We start from the raw sequence: 22028 nt of genomic DNA on the forward strand, positions 1-22028 counted from the left end.
TTTAAAACATCGCCTTTTGTGCCAGCGATGTGCGAGTCGTAACGGATTCATCGCTTAGGGATGGCACTTAACGTTACCGTTATTCTTGGGGATGGCATTTCCGGAACATCCTAGAAAATCATACAGGCCTAATAATTCATTAGGCCCAACATGTTGAAAACCGCTCTGTACTTTCAAATAATGACCCACGAAAAAATTATCCAAATAAATTTGTAAGATATTTGTTATATTGGTATGCTCTTAAAAATGAAGAAAAAGCTATGGCATTTCTCAAACTCTCTTCGTTTTATTGAACCTTAAATAATAAAATTGTTACGGCTAGGGCTACTTTCGAATACCAAAATCAAACTTTTTTCATCCATCTGGCAGCCCATCGAGAAGCGGCCAATTCAAATTTCCGGCGAGTGCTTTCTCCATTCATCTCCTTATCTGCCCGCTGGGTAAACGCGCTCTCAAAGCAAACTCATCCCGTTGATTTTGTTACCGCACGTTACCATCATTGAACGGTCCGTTTGCTATATTCACACTTGACAGGCCGTACCTCCTGATAAGAACGGGCATCTTTCTTCCTCTTTTCGTTCGAGACTGCACTCAGAAAAATTCTGGAACATAAAGTTGGGATCTATTTATCACTGAAAAGAAAGTATACATGTATTTGTATGTATATATTCTGCGGCAATATAAATGAATTTTAAGTGTGGAAATAATGACAATCACGATTATTGTGCATTTAAGCATTTAATCATGTTGTTATTCATGTATCTTCATTATAATTGGCTTGTTTATCTACATTAGCTAATTACATTATCATCAAATTTGTCACTATTTTTCAATCCGCTTGGATATTATATAATTTTTAATAACAGCACTCATATGGAAAATATACATGTTTTATATTTTTATTAGGACGACTAATGCTTAGCTTTGCTAGGGAATATATATTTTTGCTGAGTGTTTTGTTTCTGCTTTGCTTACCTTCCAGATTGATCTATCCACCCCTCGCCCCTCGAAGTACAAACACATGCATTGCACTCGGCTCTCGCCGATCTGAAAGTTGTAAGTTAAGATAACCACGATTATCTACTATTTGCTCGGATCTTATCATTCACAGCCTCTGTGGAGCAGTGGAGCATATGGGATCTTATAAGGAACACTTGCCGGTGGGATCTTGTGTTGTAACGTCTGGTGTTATTAGTGTCTTTCAGTGTTAGAAGTGAGAAATAAAGTGAGGTAAAATTAACATTAAATAATGTCCAGGAACGAGGATACACCGATTGCCAAGTAAGTTTGGGATGGTGGGAAAACGGTTTATCGTCTGACTTCCTGGGCAAAAGTTTGCGCAGCGCAAAAAGTTGGCCGAAAATAAAATCTCTTTTGGGCCAAATTAACATAAAGCGCCAAATGAGCTGCTGATTTGTTAAATAGGCGTAAGAGCGGACCGCTTGGGAGCAGTGACAACTGTCGGGTTCCCGTTCCCGGAGTCTTGGGATTTTCTAGGTGCGCAGAACCTCCAAAAGTTGGATCGAAAGCTTAAAGTGCGACGGCTAACGTATTTTGATGTTTTTTTTTTTTCGCAGCCCCCAACTCTTTTAATTTTTTTATTTTTTTCCTCCTTTGTGCAATTGCGTTGGAAAGTTGCAGAGCAAGTAGTTTAGCGCCATTTGCACTTTCCGTAGTAAAAATTACGCGCACTTGGTCTGGCACACCCACACCCTCCCACGCACACCCACACACTTGCAACATGAGAAACTTATCAACGGGCACATCACACGCACACACACGTGCCGGTGACGAAGGCGGCGTCGAAGGAGTGGGCGTGGCCTTTAAGTAGTCATCGTAGTTTGCGTTAAGTAACAAAACTTCAAATTGAATTTTTCGCAGCACTTTTCATTTTAGCACCTATCAAAAAAACCCTTTTTCGGAGCATTTCGCCTCGCTTTCCAAAGCTCCAGCTCATTACAGTGGCAACTGCCTGCTGATGGACGGTCGGTGGGGCCGTTGGGCGGCGGTTATGGGAGTCGATGGCCCACCGTACATTGTGTCTGCTTAAATGCCGCAGTGTTTTGTTGGCACCGGCAAGGCTACGTTTTAATTCTATTCCGTGGTTTTTCCAGTCGAAGCTTCCCCGAAAAACTTTTCTTGCTGTTGCTGTGGCTGCACTTACTACTCATTCTTTTTGGGCGTCTTTCACTTGTTTACCGTGGAAAACAAGTACATTTCTACAGCAACTTGGGTGAAATAAAACTAACGAATGGCACATTTTAATTAAAGAATTAGTTGGAAAGTACTGTATATCGTTTAGACCACATTCTCGATTTGTTGTTAGTTCTTGTGAGGCAAAAAATAAAAATTTTTATTAAAGTTACATCATCTTGACTTGTCTCTTTAAGACTTCATTTCGCTTCAACCACAACTTTTATTTAAAAATACAACCAATTGGCAAGGTGTGCAAAGCCGATTAAAACCTTACAGGTACTAGCCAGGTTTGTGATTCTTTAAATTGAATTTTATTATTTCATTTTAAAGTACGTATGTACATATGTAGATGAAAAATGAGAAGTTTTTAGAGCTAAGCAATATGTAATTCAGTGCTGCTAGGCCTAACCCTGTACATATATAATTGTAATGTATATACCCTATAACATAGTGTTCTTGTTTTGATATCCGTATGATCTTCATTGTTCCATCGACTGACCATCTTCTTCCTCTGCAGACGCGACTCGGGACGGACGCGGCGGAGCAACTATGGCACGGCTCCTTCCTTTCACCTGATGGAGCAGGGACAACCAGGTGGGAACGGAGTCGCTGGCATTGGCAACAACAATCACCCGGCAACGCCTTCGACACCTGCACAAATTTTTTGTTTACACGGGCGGTCCAACAACGTGGAAGGTGAGTGGCAACAAGGGGTTAAGAGAGTTGCAAGGGGCTAAGGGTGAGGTGACTGAGAGGCGGGCTTAAAGGGGTGGCAGGGTGACGGTGACAAACTGCGGGGCACTTTCGTGTCGCTTTCAATCAGGGCGGACTGCCTCGCAGCAATTTGCAGTCATTCATAAATTATCAAGAAAACGCAGCAGGCAGCGGCATTTTGCACTAAAAGTCAAATGCAAACAAATCAAATTCGACAACAACGAACATCAAACAAATTAGTTTTCACATTGTTATTTTCCGTGTTTTTCTCCCTTTTTATGGTTCCGATGCTTGACTGTTCCTAAGCGTGGAGCGTTGATTGTTTGCTTTCCTTATTTTTTAATCGGGTAAAATCGAAAACTGTAATATCGGGTAAATGCTCGCTAATTGGCAGACGGCACGGAAATCGTCGGAAATGAATGATGCCCGGCTATATGGGAATGCGGCAACTTCGCTGGATAAAAGCCGCTTGGAAATGCTGCACGAATATGGTGAGCAAACAACTTAGCACTTACTCGAATCGAAGCTTCACTCCCACTCTGCCACTCGCCACTCTCCACTTTTGCCCCATCCGCCCCCCTCAGTGTCATCAATCAGCTGATGATTCTCGAGGTTGGCAAACCAAATTATGGTGGAACTGGCCCGGCAACCAAGAGCAATCCACTCCCCCCATCAGCATCTGCGGCATAATCAAAATGTATGCTCTTTGCTGACACACCGCTGCTGGGAGCAGACCGCATCCCACGACCAACCATGGCCATATGTCATAAATCGCCCGAGGAGCCATAATTTACGTACGACAACGTCGATGGACCAAATAAATGTTTGGATCATTTTTTCAGTCATTGCCATCGCCTGTTCAGGGTCAGAAACCGAGAAATCGACGTGGCTGTGTCAAGTTTATATTTTAATTTCCTCTGCTTCGATTTGTAAAATAGTACTATACCCCGTACAGAACGTGTTTGTGCGAGGCTTGAATGCATCCTCAGAAACATTGAATACCAAACCATGAGTCTTCAGCTCATATAGTTAAATATTGTATGCTTTTAAATGTCCTATTTTAGTGACAGAAACACGAGCTGTACATCAGGTCAATGGGTATGCGATAGTCGCAAGTGCGCACAGAGAGTTCCTAGTTACTTCTACTTTTTGGGGATGATTCGATTTATTGGCAGACGAGCTGGGCCCGAAACGAAATTAACTGGCGTCTAGACGAGGTGGATCCGCTTCTGAAAGTGCTTCTGCCTCCGTCGTACACTGGCACACACAGCGATAATTCTCGAACTATACATATATAGTATGCAATCGTCTTGGGGCGCTCGGTGCATTCAATCATGGCTTGAGTTACTAACTCCCATTAGATAGCTCGACTAGTCGAGTGCAGCCAGTGCAGTTCGATGCAGCTCATACAGCTCGATGCAGCTGCATTGATTTGCTTTGGCCGTAGTTAGTCGTTTGTAAAACGCGCTCCAGATGCGTCCATTCGCAAATGCTGGAATACTAAGCAGTTCGCATAGGTCTGTGTCCATTGTTCCCCCGAGTAAACGTCCTCGTTGTTATCGCCGCGTGCTCCGGATTCCGGATTCCTGGTTACAGTTATGGATGTGCTCAAGCGGAGGGAGGGGGAACTGAGCAAGGGTAACTCACTAATTAGACAAAATATGATGTTGCGTGGTAATGAATATCTGATGTGGAATGGCATAACATATGAATATAATATATGAGCATAATGAGCGCGTAATCAAATATGCCAGCTCCTCGTTAACTGAAAGTCTGATTTAGTTTCATGAGGAATTGATTTCTTTCGATAACTTGAATGCAATGCCAGTGGAATGTCTGAAAAAAAAACATTCAATTGAAATATTTTTATTTCGAAGCACTGCACTGTAAATTTAAGCTTCAATTTGAGCTGAGTAATACTCTAAAACTAAGCACAGCAGTGACTAATATTTTTCTGTGTAACAAGTGACAATTAACAATTACATAAGGACAGAAATGTTTCCAAAGCCACCGGATTGGATTATCTTTAGATCTCAGTTGGCATAGATTCTGGGCACCTGTCGAGTTGTTATTGATATTTGCACATAATGGAATGGCTTTTGTCGCATATTTATTTCTATCAAATTAATGCCTGTGCGCCTGCACCTTGCCATTTCCATTCCCATTCCTCAACTGATGGCGATGACTTCGCCTTGCCCCCATTAATTATTTATAAGAACAAGTACGGAGAACAATTGTTGCCATGGCAGAACCAGATATGGATGTGAACGAGGAGAGCGAGCACATCAGTGAATGTGGCGCCCATATCCACCGTCTTCCATCCCCGTGAATCGCAGACATTAACCTCAGCTTCCCGGGAGTCCCACATACTTTCCGCATTGCGCAAACAAACAGGGCGAACGGAACGAAACCAGAACGGTCCAAGGCGACCAATTAAAGATGCAGATGGATCGGAGTTGTTTAAATTGCAAGTATGACGATTCTTATGCATCAGCTGCCTGCAGTGGCTGCTCCACCGGAGGGGGTGAAACCTGAACCTGAAAACCCGAAGCTCGGAACTCGAAACTGGATGCGGGTCTAATAGGTGAAATTTTCACGTGCCACAATCGCAGTTGCAGTTGCAGTAGCAGTTGCAGTTGCAGTAGCAGTTGCTCCTACAGAGTGCCGGGCCTTGGTTATGCACAAGAATTTAATTTCGCTGCCGGCATTGTTATTGCCATTGAGCGAGTGTGTGGGCAAGGATATGGAGGATGTGGGGGATGCGGCGGAAGAGGAGGTGGCGGGAGCAGGTGCCGGCCCAGAAAAAGGAGCTGGAGCAGCAGCAAGAGCAGGAAGCAGTTGCCAGCAGACGCAGGCCAGGCGTCGGTGGCCTTGTGCTGGATTCAAATGAAGAAACCGCGTCTACATAGCCACCGTGTCAGAGATGAGGCACTCCACATGTGGGGAGACACGCACGGAAAGGCATAAGTTAACACATGAATGGATAAAATAATATCTACGTTCAGTGGTGTCATTTAAAGTTGGCGAATAATTTTATTTTTACTTAAATTGATTACATATTAGAAGTAATAACTTACATTTGTATCACAATTCTCAGTTTAGCTAACTAGCAAGGTGTCGAAAACACTTAAAACCTAGATAATTGAATTCCCTAATAATTAAAACATATTAGAAGTATATACTTACATTTGAATCAAATGGATAATTGAAATCCTTAATATGTATTTACTTACACTTAAATCAATGGTCTGTGCTTACCTAACTTACGCCTTTTTGAAGTGCTGCTTATACTAAGCATTTGAGATGTGCGTCAAATACATAGTTCAATTTAACTGAAGTTTTCTTGACTTATAGCAACGACTTATTGTACAGATTCTAATAAAAGTGCCAAAGCTTTTGAAACTACAAGGCCTAATTGACAGTACTCATCTGCACGGGCTCATCTCTATGGCTTCCACTTGCAGAGCAGCAGAGCAGCCAAGCCAACGGAGCATATGCACATGTACGAAGCTCCTGTAGCTTTTCCCGCTCCGGACAATGAAAAGCTGCTTGGCGCGGAAAAGTTGAGGAGTGGGTGGCGACCAGAGCAAGTGCAAGGAAAATGCAGCGGAAATGACAAAGCATGAAATACGGCTGCGACAAATGCAATAAAGTATTTAATAGACTGCTCCTAGCCGACCGAGAGCCACCAACCAACCAGCCAACCGGCGAACCAAACCAAGCCAAGCAACTAGCAGCTACCAACTTTCGCCTGTCACTGACACCCAAAATGAATAAAACCAGAAAAAACGAAGAAACCCCGAGGAAAAGAACAAAAAATAGCATAAAAAACAAGCGCAGAACCCCTGGAAATGGGCCATATACCGAATCCATATGGGAGGGGCGTGGCTGGCAAGGAGCAGGAGCAGGAGCAGGAGCAGGATCAGGAGCAGAAGTAGGAACTGCGCTGGCGGTCATTATTCACGTACCATGTTAAATAAATTTAAATGCCTGTTTTGTAAATATGTATTGCATGCTCAGCGGCATAACAGATGGGCGACGGCCAACTTATTCCCCATAGGGGATACGAGTGTGCACTGGCACATTGTTAATTTACCACTTTTGCGAAAAAAGGAGGTTACAGTCTTTAGCCGGGCTTAAGAATATCCCCAAATTTATTTAAAGGCCATCAATTGGGTGCATGTAAGTAAGACCTTTTATCAACAGTTACGAATAAATGAGCAGCTTGAAAGCTGAAAGTGGGACAAAGCGCTTACTCAAAAGTTTTAACTCTACATTAAGAAACCTGTAAAATATGTGTTCTTATTTTTTAAAACTTCAGATGCATGTATGTTAAATGTATAGTCATCTAGGCATAAACTAGCTATTAAGTATAAATATTTAAATATTTTTAATAAATCGTTGGATCATCTTCAGATTTCAGTTCAAGAACGCTTTCGGGAACTGTGTTTCTGAATGCATTTTAGTTATATAATGACTATTACTGACCCGAAATCCCTATTAAGCCTAGGGTTTAGTTTATTGCCTTCAAATATAAAATGGAATACTCTCCAGATATAACGATTTAGATTCACCTGCCTTACACATTTTTAATTTATTTTTTTTTCTTCCAGTTCGGGATCATTGCCATCGAGCCCGCAGCGAGGGCGTGGACGTGAAGGCGCGACGAAAACTGATCATTGCGAGCATTTTGTGCTTGGTTTTCATGATTGCGGAAATCGTGGGTGAGTGGAGTTAATATTCATAAAAGGACCACCGTTTGGTCTCTGCTTGAAGTTCGACTTCACAAAGGACTCTTTTTCCCTTCGATTTCTTTTTGCCATTTCTTTTTTCCCTCTGCCTCTCAATTCCCAAACTAATTTTACTCACCTCCGAGAATCTGAGCCAACAAATAAACAAAACGTATAAAGTGAAAAGCGAAAGAAATAAGGCAAAGTCAAACAATGTGGGTAGCGCAAGGGCGAAGGAGAAGAAAAGGGAGAAGGACACGAAGAGAGGACGACGACGAGACGATTAAAAACTGAGGACCGGAAGTGCAACAATATGGCGACCGGAAGGGCTTACTGTCTGCCGTCAACCCTCCTCCATTTATGACGGCACCGGGGTTGGTTATACAATAAACATTTAATTTTCGAGTGGCGACGATGTCGTCGGAGCTTTGACTGCTGTTCCCGTTAATCGCTTTGCAATTACCTACAATGTTCGCTGGAGAAAGGACAAAGGACGAAGGAGCAGGCGGCCACCAATTCCCAGTTGCCAGGAAAGGATTTCATTTTTGCGCCCCTTGCTTTGCGTTTTGCACTCTTTTTTCTTTCGCTTTCAAATCGAAATTGTTGCTGCGATAATGGGAAATAGAGAGAAAGGGCTCCAACTCCACCCTTTTAATGTTTTCCGTCTGAGGAAACCCCCGTCCGGGGGTATTGTCACTCGGCAGCCGTTTGGGGGTAATCCCCCCAATCAGCATCCACAAGCCCCACAGAATGTCGAGTTAATTCTTTGCGCATTTATTTACTTTCTTCCGACCTGGAACAGGTGGCGTCCTATCGAACAGTCTGGCCATTGCAACAGACGCCGCTCATTTGCTAACCGATTTCGCCAGTTTTATGATCTCGTTGTTTGCCATCTGGATTGCTGGACGCCCATCTACGCAGCGGTAAGTACTGCCCTTTCGAAATGGAGACACTGCCAAAAGTCGTTTGCCGGGCAAAGGGAAATCAATAAAACGTAAAGTTTCAATCTTTTTCGCGTTACCTTCCCTCACTATCTGCTGCCAACTACCGTGGCATCGCTCCTCTGCGTCCTCCTTTATCACCAGGTGCTTTGGGACTCTGCTCTGGGAAATAACGTAAAGCTATTCCTTAAATATCTTTAACCGGAATGTGGGGCTCTACATTTTTGGGAGGAGTTTAAGAATATAATAATAATGTAATAAGAGCAATAGATAGATTTATTATGATTGAAATAAGTTCTTAAAACTTGTCGTGCTTACATCAAAATCAGTTGATCTTCAGAAACTTTCATATAACGTAACAATTGAAGCTTAACAACAAAAGGAAGAAAACTGACAAATAGTTATATTTTCAAGCCCTGAATATATAACATTGCTTTGCAAAACACTTCTAAACTAGATTCCCCCTATAACGAGTGTATCTGCATTGGCCTGCAATTTATATTCCCCTCTTATAAGGCTGCTCTCAACCATAATTTCTGTCGCTCGGCTTGGCCATCCTCCATATCCTTGGCTGCTGCTGCCTGCATTTCCCATTCGCCATCGTCTAATTAGGCGAAAAGCCTGTTTCCAAATTTTCAGTGCCTTCCTCTTGCTCCTCTTGTCTGCGGCCCCTGTGCTGCCTCTGCTCACAGTGTTGTCCACATTTTATTTCTAATATTATATAATACCTCTTTTGGGCAAGTAAAACAAAAGGAAAAATATGAATTTTGAGCGACTAATTTTCCAAGTTGCTCGTTTTTTGGAGAATTGTTTATGATCTGAGTGAAAGTTCTTTAAAAATATATTTTTTTAATTGTTTTTTTTGATTCTCAAGTAATTTAAATTAAACTTGAAACTTTAAAATGCATTTGCCCTTTATTTTAAATAACTTTTAGTTTTTGAAAAAGCTTTCGACATCACTGGTTGGTGCTGTTGCTGCTGCGCACTGTACATTTGGCCGTTTCACATTTTTCAATTGGTTTTTGGGAGCACTCCTTTGTCTCCGCCCCAACATCCGCCCCCTCTGTTCCCCAGCCGCCTGCCCCCGCTCCCTTCCCATACGGCATCCATCTTGGGCTCAACTAGAAGGAGGGAGGCAAACGGCACGTTCTGCTCATTCATGCAAAAATCTCACTCACTCGACGACTCGACTGCAGCCACAAAGTGAATAATGAAAAACTTTTGCAATTTCAAGCGTGTTGCATGGTAATTTTGTAAATTTCGCTCCTGCCATCAGACTCCCAGGCTGCCAGACTCAGAGCCTCCATCTTCGTCGTCTCCTGTGCGTTGATGTTGCTTCTGTTTCTGTTTCTGTTCCAGTTGCTCCTGCATGCTGCATGCTGCATGTTGCTGTTGCTGCTGCTGCTGCGGCTTTTGCTGTTTCTGTTGCTGCTGCTGCATGTTGCAGCAGTCCCAGTCTCAGGCTGGCTGAATGCCTCTCTCCTTGGGCCTGGTCCTCTGGCTGGGTTTGGTTTCAGTGCGGTTCGCAGCCCTCCTCCATATTTTGGGGCTCCTGCGCCCACCGCACCACCCATTTTGGCGCTTGGGCTGCCGTTGCCGAGTTGACAAGCCTAATTTATCAAAACAAAACACATTTGCACAATTGCAAAGGCAAACGCAGAAAACGAAATGCAAAAGCTAGGTAAAACTAAGCACGGTACAGTGGAATAATTCAATTAATACCTGCGGTATTTTCCTTGATAATGAATAATGAATGCTGCAAATTGTAGCAGCATTGGATCTCTGTAATGACATAGTTTAATAAGCACCAAGTTTCTTTGAGTTGATCAATTAGCAGTGGTTAATTAGCGCAAAGCTGTAGAAGCGTTGCATATAAATTGGCCTAAATTGGGTACTAAATCTAGTTACTAATTTTGCAAATATTTCCTTATAAAGTTGAGTCAATAACCCGGAATTATATAATAGCACGACTGACTTCAAACTGCAATTTTTGCTATGTTGTACCATTAGGTTTTGATATTATCTCTAGATATGAGAAGTGATTAACAAGTTAGTTATAGTCATTTAATTTCCGTCTTTAATATACCATCCTTTTAATTTCATTTACCCTATATATCTGACTTTGTTGGCTGCCAAAAAGTTAGTTTGGCATAACACACTACCGTATTTCATTATCGCTAATCCCAATTAAGTGTTTTGGCTACTTTCTTTTAATTATCGCACCCGGTCCCAGTGTGCCGGAACCACCATTGAGGTAGCGATGTTGCTGCTCCTCCGTCGGGAATATGAAGGACCTAAGGACCTAGGGACCGGGGGACCGAAGGACCGAAGGACGAGGGGGTGGGCCGCCAGCAGCAGGCGGTCATTAAGCAAATGGCTGCACTTGCAACGCCAACTGCAAGGCCCCACTTGCGTATATATATTTGTATATATAGTGGTATTTGTATATACACGTATAGAGAGCTCCGCCATACATTGACACTGCCGGGGGTTTTGGGTGGCTCTGGGAGTGGGATGGGGCTACGACGGATGTTTGCTGGAAATTAAATTGTATTATTATGGCGAGACATTCGTTGCTGTAGCTGCCTGCTGCCTTCTGGCATCGCATTAGTTAGCAGGCTGGCAAAATTGTTGCCTTTTGCCATTATTTCAATTTTATAACGAGAGTGGTGGCTCCTCCACCTCCACCTTCACCTCCCACTCCTGCCACCACTCCCACTTTCCACTTCCACCTGTCGGTTACCGGTTGGTCCTGGCTTTGGTCCTGCTCCTGGCTCGTTCTGATGTGGCTTGGCTTGTTTTCTGGTCTAGGTTGGGCCTTAATTGAACGACCCTCGACTTGGTCACCGTCGCCGTCGCCGCCGCCGCCGTTCAGGTGTTGACTTTGACCCAACCAAAAAAAGGAAAATATGGGTAAAAAACTACATGCGAAATAAGCAGAGGGGCGCACATGCAAAACGCTCATTACATTAGGGAAATCCTGGAACAAACTCCTGCCCGTCGAAATGTTATCATTTGGGGAGAAGCCGCGCCCCTAAACGAACTGAAATTAAAATGGCATTTGACGAATTTTGGTCATATTTATCAACTCGTGTTAATTTTCAACTTGCCCACAGTGACCGCTCTCTATGCCATCAGCCATTTATGTTTCGTTTGTGACCAAACAGTTTGTCTTTCTACTTCCCCCCACTTCCTTGGGGCTTATGAAAAGATATTACTTCACTGAGGGGGGTTTATTTCATGAATCTTTATTTTAAGAGCATGTCAATTGCAGCAATGCATTTGAGGCGTTGTTAATATGGAAATTAAATATAAACAGCTCTTCAGAATAATATCTGTACTTAAGCGGTGCTTTGGTAAAAAGTGGCCACTTAGCTTGGTTCTAAAAAATATGAAACTGTGTATGTGAAACTAAAAGTTTAAAACTAAAAAAATTGATTAAAAGAAGATACTATAAAGTGGCACAACTAGTAATTGAAGCCATTCAGAATATATAAAGTGCAATTATTGTTTGCATATAATAGTTTGTTAGTTGGCAAAGTTGTCCCCATGGCCAAAGTAACAAAGTTTTGCCATCCTTATCGGGTGGCAAGTGGACATTTTTTGCTCGTCTCTATCGCAGCCTCATTATCTTCACCTGCCCCACATTAATTAAGCTCCACTCGCTCTTATCTTTGACAGGATGTCCTTCGGCTGGTATCGGGCCGAGGTTATTGGCGCCATGGCATCCGTCTTCATGATCTGGGTCATCACGGGCATCCTCGTCTGGCTGGCCATCGGACGACTCATCAGCGGCGACTACGAGGTGAATGCGAAGATCATGCTGATCACCTCCGGGCTGGCCATTTTGGTGAATGTCATGTAAGTACTTACCGTGGAATGATTCACCCTGATATGCAGATCTTTGATTGCTGGACGACCGCTGCGCCGGTTTGGCCCATCCGTGCGGCGGCAAAGTTTTCCCTGTTTTCCCCTGGGCAGTTTTCCAATTGCAATTGCCGCAATCAACTTGTCCGGGCATGAGGCATCAAATGGGTCAACATGGTGCACACTCCAAGTGCCTCCCGATCCCAGGCCAACTGCGCGATTCCTGGATGGCATTCCCTTACGTATCCAGCAGTTGTTGCGGCAACTTTCTCCACATTTTAGCGACAACTTTTTCCGCAAGTTTAGAATTTCTTCCCGTTCTATTTTTACGGCATTTTTTTCGCTTATTTTTTTACTTTTCTTTCTGCGTCAACAAAAGCCAAAAGGCGGTGTCGACGAGGAGTTTGCTTGTGTTTGTGTTGGCCAGTCTCAAAGGTGGAAAATTCTCTAGGCGGGCCGGGGTAACGTGCCATCGAAGATGGTTTCGATAATGCTCCAAACGGCGGCCAATGGGGAGGCCCTAGGCCAGTGGAGTTTTTTTCACTTTGGCCAGCTAAAAATAAATCGAGGCTCGCAAAGTTTAACGCTTTACTTAATTTAATTGTGATTTTTCAATTGATTTTTTTGCTAAACGCTCGCAGGATCATTTAAGCCAAAGTAATTGAAGATTGGATTTGTGGTTCTTGGAAAGCTTTAAAAATATATTGGGCTTGACAGAGTTTGAGAAGTAATTATATGTAATATTTGTAAAGTAGGAGAGAATATATATGTAAATCCTTAAAAGCCAGATAAAATCCTAGTTGTAATCTCTTTCAAAATATATATATTTTTTGCCTAACAATATTCACTATATAAAAGGTATAACGTGTAATTAAATGTAAGATTGGGTGCTTGAAGGGCATTCTAGGTTCGTCTAATGGAAATTAATCGCTCCGCTTGTTTTGATTTCGCCGAGTGCAAACCTGCAAGGCTCTGCGTCCTCCGTTCCCCTTGTCTGCCCCGCCCCCTTCCTGTGCCACCTTCTTTCCCCATTGATGCTCATTCATGTGGCTGTCGAAGCATAGTTTTTGGCGCATAAATCGCTACGTTCAATGCCGAGCTCACACTAACGTGTGTGTGTGTGTGGCCCCCTTGCCACTTGCTATTCTCCACCCACCGCCCACTGAGCGCCCCCCATGCCACGCCCACCTCCGCTCACCTATTTTCCGGCACGAGTGTTGCTGCAGCTGTTGTTGCTTTTGTTTTTGTTGCCGCTAGTTGGGCGGTAGCGCAAAAATTTTCCAGTTGACGTTGGCATTTTCAGTGTTTGCCACTTGAATTGTTTGATTACGTGAATTGATTGTGAAAAACGTGCAGCAGAAGCAACTCTCCTGGCTTACGGATTTGTCCATAGAGAAGAAGAAGATGGCCGGACTTTGTGGAGATGGGCGGTGGGCGAGGTTCGTGGGGCGAGGGGCGTGGCGAAGGCCATCTTTGGAAGCTGCCATAAAAGCAGGAAGTTAAGTCGAGTCAATGCTGAAGCTTACTTCTTATTCGTGTACATCGAAAAAATATTTCAGTTTTCTTATTTCACTTCTATATGTAGTAACGGAATTTTCCGGGAAAGGAACCAAATAGTTTTAAAAATTCTTTGAGGTGGTACGCATTTCTTTCTGTGTACCTTTGAACTGTGTTCGAACAACGAAATTAAATGGCCGCCTTTTACCGTTATGCGTTCGGGCAAACGAGTTAGCTGCAAGTTTTAACTATTTTCAGTCCCGTTTGCTCTCGTTGTTATTGAAGGCTTTTTACTTAGTTTCATTTAGTTGTTGAGAGCTCTCTGGATTTTATTTTTGCCAGTTTTTAGTTCAATTAGCACAATGCCGAAAATAGCTGGAAAACGCCTCACACACACCCACATCCGTACACATACATACATACCTACATATGTACATACATATACGCACTGAATTTTCCGGATTCGCTTTGTGTGTTGTTGTTGGGCTAAGTTTTGAGTGGCGGCAACGACGTCCGTCGACTTCACATCGTTAAAACGCCCATTAGGGCCAAAAGCGGGGAAATGGAGAAATGGTGGAAGAGAGAGTGAAATCGACAGAATACACTGAAACTCAGGCTCCATCCTCAATAATGTGCTATGATCATATTCAGAGGTAATACAAAATGATAGTTGGTAATTTAAAAAGCGTGTTAGTTGCGATTATCAGGTATTTGGGAAAACATAGCATTGGATGACCAAGATTAACCGGAAACGACTTTTGTACTTGAGATAATTCTTTTAGTTTTGGAACAAATGATTACAATAATTAAACAAGTTACCTAAATGCATACACCTCTACATAAATAAAACTTAAAACTGACGACTTAGCATCCAGCAAGTGAATTCATTAATAGATTAATTCATTAATCGAGACCGAGTCCTTGAGAAAAGTCCTTATGACGAGGTTCCACTGTACCTCCGCAAAGCCCGACCTCAAAATGCAAGTGGGATATTAGCGAGAGCAAATGCCAGTGAAATATGAGAGGTTTATTCTGGTGGAATTCTGGAAAAGAGGTGGCAAGTTGTGGGGCAGCGAGGTGCTAAAGCAATTACAACCAGCGTGTGGAGCTGAAGGCGTTTAGCTGTGGCAATGGCAGTTAGGACAGATGGATGAATGCACAGCTAAATTTCTTTAAAGCAATCAAATAAATTTGATACGGAGCAGAGTCCGTTTTTGGGGCAAAGGAACGTGGAAACTGCAATTTAGTACATTTTTCATTTTATTATAAATTGGCGATGGTTGATAATTTTTACCTTGCAATGGATTCTATAGTTTTAAATACCTTAAAATGCTTCAGCTTTTGTTTCAGCTCCAATTCGCCGTATAATTTCTCTTATGAATTCGCTTCTTCCACTTGATATACTTTTGCTCCTTGCTTATGTTTAGTGTTCACTATGTGAGCACTGAGCCTGGTCATCGGTCCTCCGCTTTCCTATTCCGGGCAGCCACTTGAGACCGAAGCTGGCCAAAAGCTTGTTAGCCTGACAACTCAATTTCATTTTCAATTTCCTAAGACCACGCTGAGATGGTCCAGCCAGCTCGGTTCGAAGAAGTTACCAGGCCAAATGTGGCCATAATTTGTCAAACAGCAGAGAAACAAAAACGGAAAAAATATAGGAGACGCCAGAAGAAACACAAGGAGAAAATAAATATAAACGGTGATGAAGAAGCAGAAAACACTTTCTCTGCTGTTTCATGTGGGGCGTCGCGTTGATGGGCACTAAATAAATTGTTCAGAGAACCACAGCTAGCTCCAGATTCAGGTATCAGTGGTGGCAAATCAGCTTATTCCGTAACCTGATAAGTAAAATGAGTAGTCGGTGGAAACACCTAGTTCATAACCCCTAAAAGTAGCTATAAATATTTTAATGTTCCATATTTCATAGTGAGCCACTTCGTGGCATACTATAAATAATTCAGTTTTTATGATTACATGCAATCCAGTATTTTATTAATCCTTAGATTTAGTTCGCCTAAAATAGTGGAACATTTATCCAATTAATTCCATGCTTGCGCAAAAATTTATAACCTGCATAACTTTCCTCTCAGAAAACCCGAAATTATTATTTAGAAATGTGCAAGGGAAGTATTAGAAGAAGTAAAAAATGAATTTGTGGAAAGCAGAAGGTATCAAAGCTCTTTTTTTCAAAGTTAAGTCGAACACCACTCTGTAGTCCCCGAAAAAAGCACACATTGTTAGGACCCTAACTCCTACTATGTCGGTCCTAGCCAGCGTGGCCACGCGGTCAGTGATGGCGGTCCACGGTGGCGCCAGGGATTCCATGCGGAGCACATACGCTTTTCGACTTTGAACATCCGATTGCCGAGGCATTACCCCGGCCACTACGCCACTCCGCCTCTCGCTCCTCCTTCACCGATCCCCTCCTGCGTAGTGTGTCCTCGAGCGCAAAAAATGCCAATGCGAGCGACATTCCCCGGCCATCAGGAAAGGCACCAGGCGCCTGGCGCCATGTTCTCCCTCCACGGTTGCCATTGCCCCTCCGCCGTCAACCCAGCATTGTTGTTCCAACTGTGGCGCTGTAATTTGTAGCGCGCAATGAAGCATTTCCCCTTGATTTTGCGGCATCTTTACTCGCCTCGTTAGTGGCCAACAAACGACAGCAGCAGCCATGACAACACCAAGACTCGGATAAGTCTGGGAATCAGGCGCTGGGAGCTGGAAGCTGGAAGCTGGATGCTGGGTCCTGCGACCGAGAGTGTGCCCAAGGACCAAGGGGAGGCAGGTCCGCCTGTGTGGCGTATATGCCACGTCCTGATTTAATTGACAGGAACATAAATATTAGCGCATATCTTGACTCAGCTCGCCTCTTGGCTCGGCTAGGGCTTTGGCGTTGGTCGCGTATGTGACTGTTGCCAGGATTTTGCAGCCACTAGGATGTCTAAGGATGTCTCGGGGCATGTGGTGTGCTCTGGTCCTAGTCTGTCCTGACCCTGATCTCAGTCTGGTCTGTCACCCGGATGAGCAGCTCGTTAAGCTGTCGGTCTAAGGAACCAAGGAACCAAGGAACCAGGATCAGGATGGAACGACAACGGAACACGTTTATTTCGCTCATCGCACTTTACAGCGAGTTCCTATGATTTATTGGACTGGTGGTGTTTTTAAGACAGTCACTATAAATTACATTAAATATATTTATTGTTTAACGTAAATATAACCTTTTCATTCAGTGGCAGTAACATTTTATGGCTCGTCGTAAAGTCCTTATAAGGCCAACAAAATGTCTTTGAGTCGTCAATTGAGTGTACGTCAATTAGCGGCAAATCGATTTCCCTGCCGAACTTCCCATGGGATGGGTACTTGGCCTGGTCTATAGGAATGGCTAGATCTATAGATGGCGGTAGATGGTTCCGCTACGTGGCTGCTCACTTTGTGCTTTGTTGTGTTTGCTACTGCCAATGGTTGTGCGTAATTTATGCCAGTTTATTTATTGATGCCCGGCACTGCATTGTTTCCCCAAAAAGCCGGCTAAGTGCAGCCGGCGGCGACGGACAGAAAGAGCCAAAGAGCCCGGTCCGTTGGTCGACCATGGCCTTTTTCCCCAAATAGAAAAGCCATAAATCTGCAATGTCGGAGCATTTAAAATGAATAAAAAGTCAATGTGCCGAGCTATTAACTGCCGATCCGTACCGTGAGCTCAGCGGCGCAGAAGGGGGAGTGTTTGCAAAAAAAGTGGAGTTTGGGGATTGGGGAGTGTCCTGGTCAGCCGCTTGCCATTTTCGACAATACATTTGTATTTGCATGCGGCAATGTGTCCGGACATACTGAACTGGAGCAGCCCAGATGGGCCCGGCTGGTGGTCGGGGTAGGGGGTTCGAGGAGTTGGGGGGTCGGGGGGTCGGGGTCGGAATCGTCGGACAGGAGCGGTTAGTTTGGCTGGTCGACTCTGAGGATCCCTCGCACAGGACTCGCACACACCTTCCGGTACACAAAGTGGCAAAACAGTCCACATTCAACAGTGAACGGTGGACGATGAACCCTGAAAGCAGGATTCAAAGTGCAAGATAATGCATCCGCCAAAGGGAGAGGGCACCGTACTGCACGGTACTGCTGCTGCGCTGGAGTGCACACCGTACAGTGCTTAAAATTATTTATTTTGAAAAGAAAAGTGTAATTGATTTATGGAAATGACTGCGCAACCTATAAAGTCTAGTTAAAGGGTTCGAAAATATATGGGCGATAAAATAGAAAAACTAAAAAGACGTGCCATATAGTGTTATGTGTACTTTCATAAGCAATTACTATTTCAATGCAAATTGGTTGAGGAAACATAGAAATATGCGTTTTTAAAAATATTTTAGCTTTATGTTCCTTGTTAATGCCGTTAAGAGTGTTTAAATAACTTTGCAGTGCACCGAAATACACAATTTAAACTTACGCATCTTCTTCTCTATATGTACTTGTATTTGAATCTTTTAAAATTGAAGGGATTATCAAAAATACTATGAATCGAAACCGAAAAATGCTGTCAAATTCTGCACAAATTCCTGTGCAACCACTGACAACTCCCGCTTTAAATTTCATAAAAAAGAATTGGCTTCCTGCTGTTTAATTCGGCCATTTGGCTCCACTGTCCATGACCTGAGTGTGTTTGTTTGGGTGTGCGGTGCGGTGCGGTGCGACTGTTGTTGGTGCATTAAAATGCTGAAATAAAATGCCAAACAATGCAAAAGCGTTTCCCGCATACCGTTTGCTAAGCCCCACCCCCTTTTGTTAGCCAGAAAACACACACAACCAAAACAAAAAAAAAACGAACATTTTGGGTGCGTTTTTGTTATACCCGTTACTCGTAGAGTAAAAGGGTATACTAGATTCGTTGAAAAGTATGTAACAGGCAGAAGGAAGCGTTTCCGACCATATAAAGTATATATATTCTTGATCAGGATCAATAGTCGAGTCGATCTGGCCATGTCCGTCTGTCCGTCCGTCTGTCTGTCCGTCTGTCTGTCTGTCCGTCCGTATGAACGCTGAGATCTCAGGAACTACAAAAGCTAGAAAGTTTAGATTGGGCATACAGACTCCAGAGACATAGACGCAGCGCAAGTTTGTCGATTCATGTTGCCACGCCCACTCTAACGCCCACAAACCGCCCAATACTGCCACGCCCACACTTTTGAAAAATGTTTTGATATTTTTTCATTTTTGTATTGGTCTTGTAAATTTCTATCAATTTGCCAAAAACCGTTTTGCCACGCCCACTCTAACGCCCACAAACCGCCCAAAGCTGCCACGCCCACACTTTTGAAAAATGTTTAGATATTTTTTCATTTTTGTATTAGTCGTCTAAATTTCTATCGATTTGCCAAAAAACTTTTTGCCACGCCCACTCTAACGCCCACAAACCTGCACTTCTACTAGCTGAGTAACGGGTATCAGATAGTCGGGGAACTCGACTATAGCGTTCTCTCTTGTTTTCATACTGTGGCCTGGCCAACGGGCCCCCGACTGAGATGATTTTTCGGAGGAACGTGGGGACCAGCACAGAACGGGCACAGAACTGGCACAGAATAGCTTGCAACATTTTCAAGCATATTAAATATTTGTGATAACGTTTCCAATTTCTCTCTCCAACTCGGTTAGCATGGGCGTTCAACTGCAGCATGGCCATTCCCATGGCCTGGGCGGTGGGCATGGTCACAGCCATGGCGGCTCCAAGAAACCAAAGAAGAAGAGCCCCGCAGCAACTGCCATCCCGTCCCATGTGCAGGCCACATCCACACCCTGTTCCGATTCACCCAGCCAACGCATTGAGGGCGGTGTGGCCTTCGCGCCGGAGGATGCCGAATTGCCTGGCGGCGGGCTGCCGACGTTCTCCTACCAAAACACCAAGTTGGTCGATCCCACACTGGATTTGGAAATTGCAGCCGTTCTGGCCGAAACGGCACCCGGAGCACATCACCACGGCGGACCGGTTGGACGCGAGGCCGTCAACATGAATGTCCGGGCAGCCCTCATCCATGTGATTGGCGACGTCATCCAGAGCGTCGGAGTGTTTGTCGCCGCCGGCGTGATTTACTTCTGGCCCGAGTACTCCATCGTTGATCCCATTTGCACTTTTGTGTTCTCCATCATTGTGCTCTTCACCACGTTCACGATCATGAAGGATGCGCTGCTGGTGAGTCTGGCCTTAACTGCGTTTCTCCCTTCTCTGATTTCTCAAATGGTTTTTATAATTGAAGATATAAGATTTTAAGTAATGTAACGTATAAACGTAAGATGAGTAAGACAGTCGTACAGACTTTTGCACTCCTTTTACGATATTAATATCTCATAAATGTTCCGTGGCTTGAACGGATTTATCAGATGGCTTGTAAACACTGCTCCCTGTTGCCACTTTCCCGCAGGTGCTCATGGAGGGGACACCCAACTATATGCACTATGCCGAGGTGCTGCAGATTTTCCAAGGCATCGAGGGCGTTGAGCGGGTGCACAATTTGCGCATCTGGGCGCTGAGCATTAATAAAGTGGCGCTATCTGCACATTTGGCCATTGGTAAGTAGCTGCCCCCGGATCCCGGATCCCGGCCGTCGGCCTCTACCGCCCAAAACAGCCAGCACAAAACAGACCAGACCAGACCAAACCGAATCAGACCAGAAAGGTCGTTGGGTGGTCTTTTGCCCTGATGCATGTGTTTGTCCGAGTGGGTGGGAGTTTGTTGGGGCTTGGAGTGGTTTGGAGCGGTTCGTTGGCGATGGGCAATGGGGTATGGGGGATGGGGGATGGGGTCGCGCTTTCGGGCATCGAGGGTAATTATCCCAATGGATTTGTTGTTGTTTTAAGCTGTGCCCCCCGCTGGCACACTTTCATGACCATGTCCATGGGCTGACAGTGAGCAATTAGCTTAATTATTTTTGAAATGGCTTTTTAAGCGTGGACAATTTTGATAGAGCCAGCGAGTGCGAGTGCGATTGCGAGTGCGAGAGCAGTGGAGTGGTCCCCCATTAGTGTTATCTTTCTGATACCTAATCGTCTAATCGTTAGCCTTTTCTTCCCTCCTCTCCTCCGAACAGCTGAAAATGCCAATCCGAAGAAGATCCTGGACGCTGCCACGTCGGCGGTGCACTTGCGCTACAACTTCTTTGAGACCACCATCCAGATCGAGGACTATACCGCCCAAATGGAGAGCTGCCAGCAGTGCAATGTGCCCGAGCAGTAGTTCTTGCCAGTTTTTGTACCACAAACAACCAAATTTGATAATATAATTCGATGTGTATTCAATATTTATTCTGCTGTACGCGCGATAAGAGTGACACCCTGTCTATCCATATATTCAGCAAACAAACCCTGATTTCGGCTAGGTCCGGAAAACAAATCAACTACAAAATACAATATGATAAAACTCGCGTTGATTGCCCACATACTCGTATATTAACGCTCGTTTGCTTATCAGTTTATCACCAACACCTGAGTGCCTATTAATATATGCTGCATTACATGTACCCATCATAAAGTGTCAAACAGCTGGAGTGGTTTAACATATTCCGCATTACATATATATATGTATGTATAATGTATAACGCTCATATGGCGTTCACTTCATCATGAGCTGGTGACAGTGTGGTGCAAGCTGGTGATAAATATCACACTCATGTTAATCTGAATAATACGTAATACACCGCATTTTTCAAACTCACTTCAGAATGGCTCTTGAGCTGACTTTCATTGCTTTAAAATAGCTTTAGTGTCGAGAGTTGGAAAAAAACGTAACTGGTTCAGGTTCCCAATCAACTCCATCGAAATTCGTTGGTTACATTTTAAATCGAATTCTACAATCGTCATCTCTTTGAACCAATAATTCTTTTTTTGTCTCGCAAATTGTTCATGATTCCCAGTGGTGCATTTTCGCAAAACGGGATACTCGGGCGTATTTTCCATCAAATTCGATGCATGAGCGATGTGCAAACACGCATAAAAGTTATTAAGCTGCCGATGGCTTCGGCTACGTACGGCTACGTTGCACACAAAAATGCCCACCGCGTCCTGAAACTAATGCCAATTTTTGGGTGGCAGGTGGTGGAGACGT

The 22028-nt window shown here is 44.0% G+C and overlaps 1 protein-coding gene across 2 annotated transcripts; it reads left to right on the forward strand.

The window, feature by feature from the left end:
• The first annotated feature begins 1111 nt into the window (after nucleotides 1-1111).
• Nucleotides 1112-21348, forward strand: LOC120455098 (zinc transporter 2). 2 transcript variants are annotated; one of them, XM_039640977.2, is made up of 8 exons: nucleotides 1112-1281; nucleotides 2714-2892; nucleotides 7524-7634; nucleotides 8443-8563; nucleotides 12263-12442; nucleotides 19586-20120; nucleotides 20350-20497; nucleotides 21016-21348. In XM_039640977.2, exons 1-8 carry the CDS (start codon nucleotides 1250-1252, stop codon nucleotides 21159-21161), a joined length of 1452 nt encoding a protein of 483 aa, XP_039496911.1. In that variant the 5' UTR covers nucleotides 1112-1249; the 3' UTR covers nucleotides 21162-21348. The 2 variants fall into 2 exon arrangements, with proteins under 2 accessions (XP_039496911.1, XP_039496921.1); XM_039640987.1 differs by lacking the exons at nucleotides 1112-1281; nucleotides 2714-2892 and adding an exon at nucleotides 3121-3401.
• The last annotated feature ends 680 nt before the right edge of the window (nucleotides 21349-22028 follow it).

Source organism: Drosophila santomea, chromosome 2L (genome assembly GCF_016746245.2).
Source record: "Drosophila santomea strain STO CAGO 1482 chromosome 2L, Prin_Dsan_1.1, whole genome shotgun sequence".
Classification (NCBI taxonomy): Eukaryota; Metazoa; Arthropoda; class Insecta; order Diptera; family Drosophilidae; genus Drosophila; species Drosophila santomea.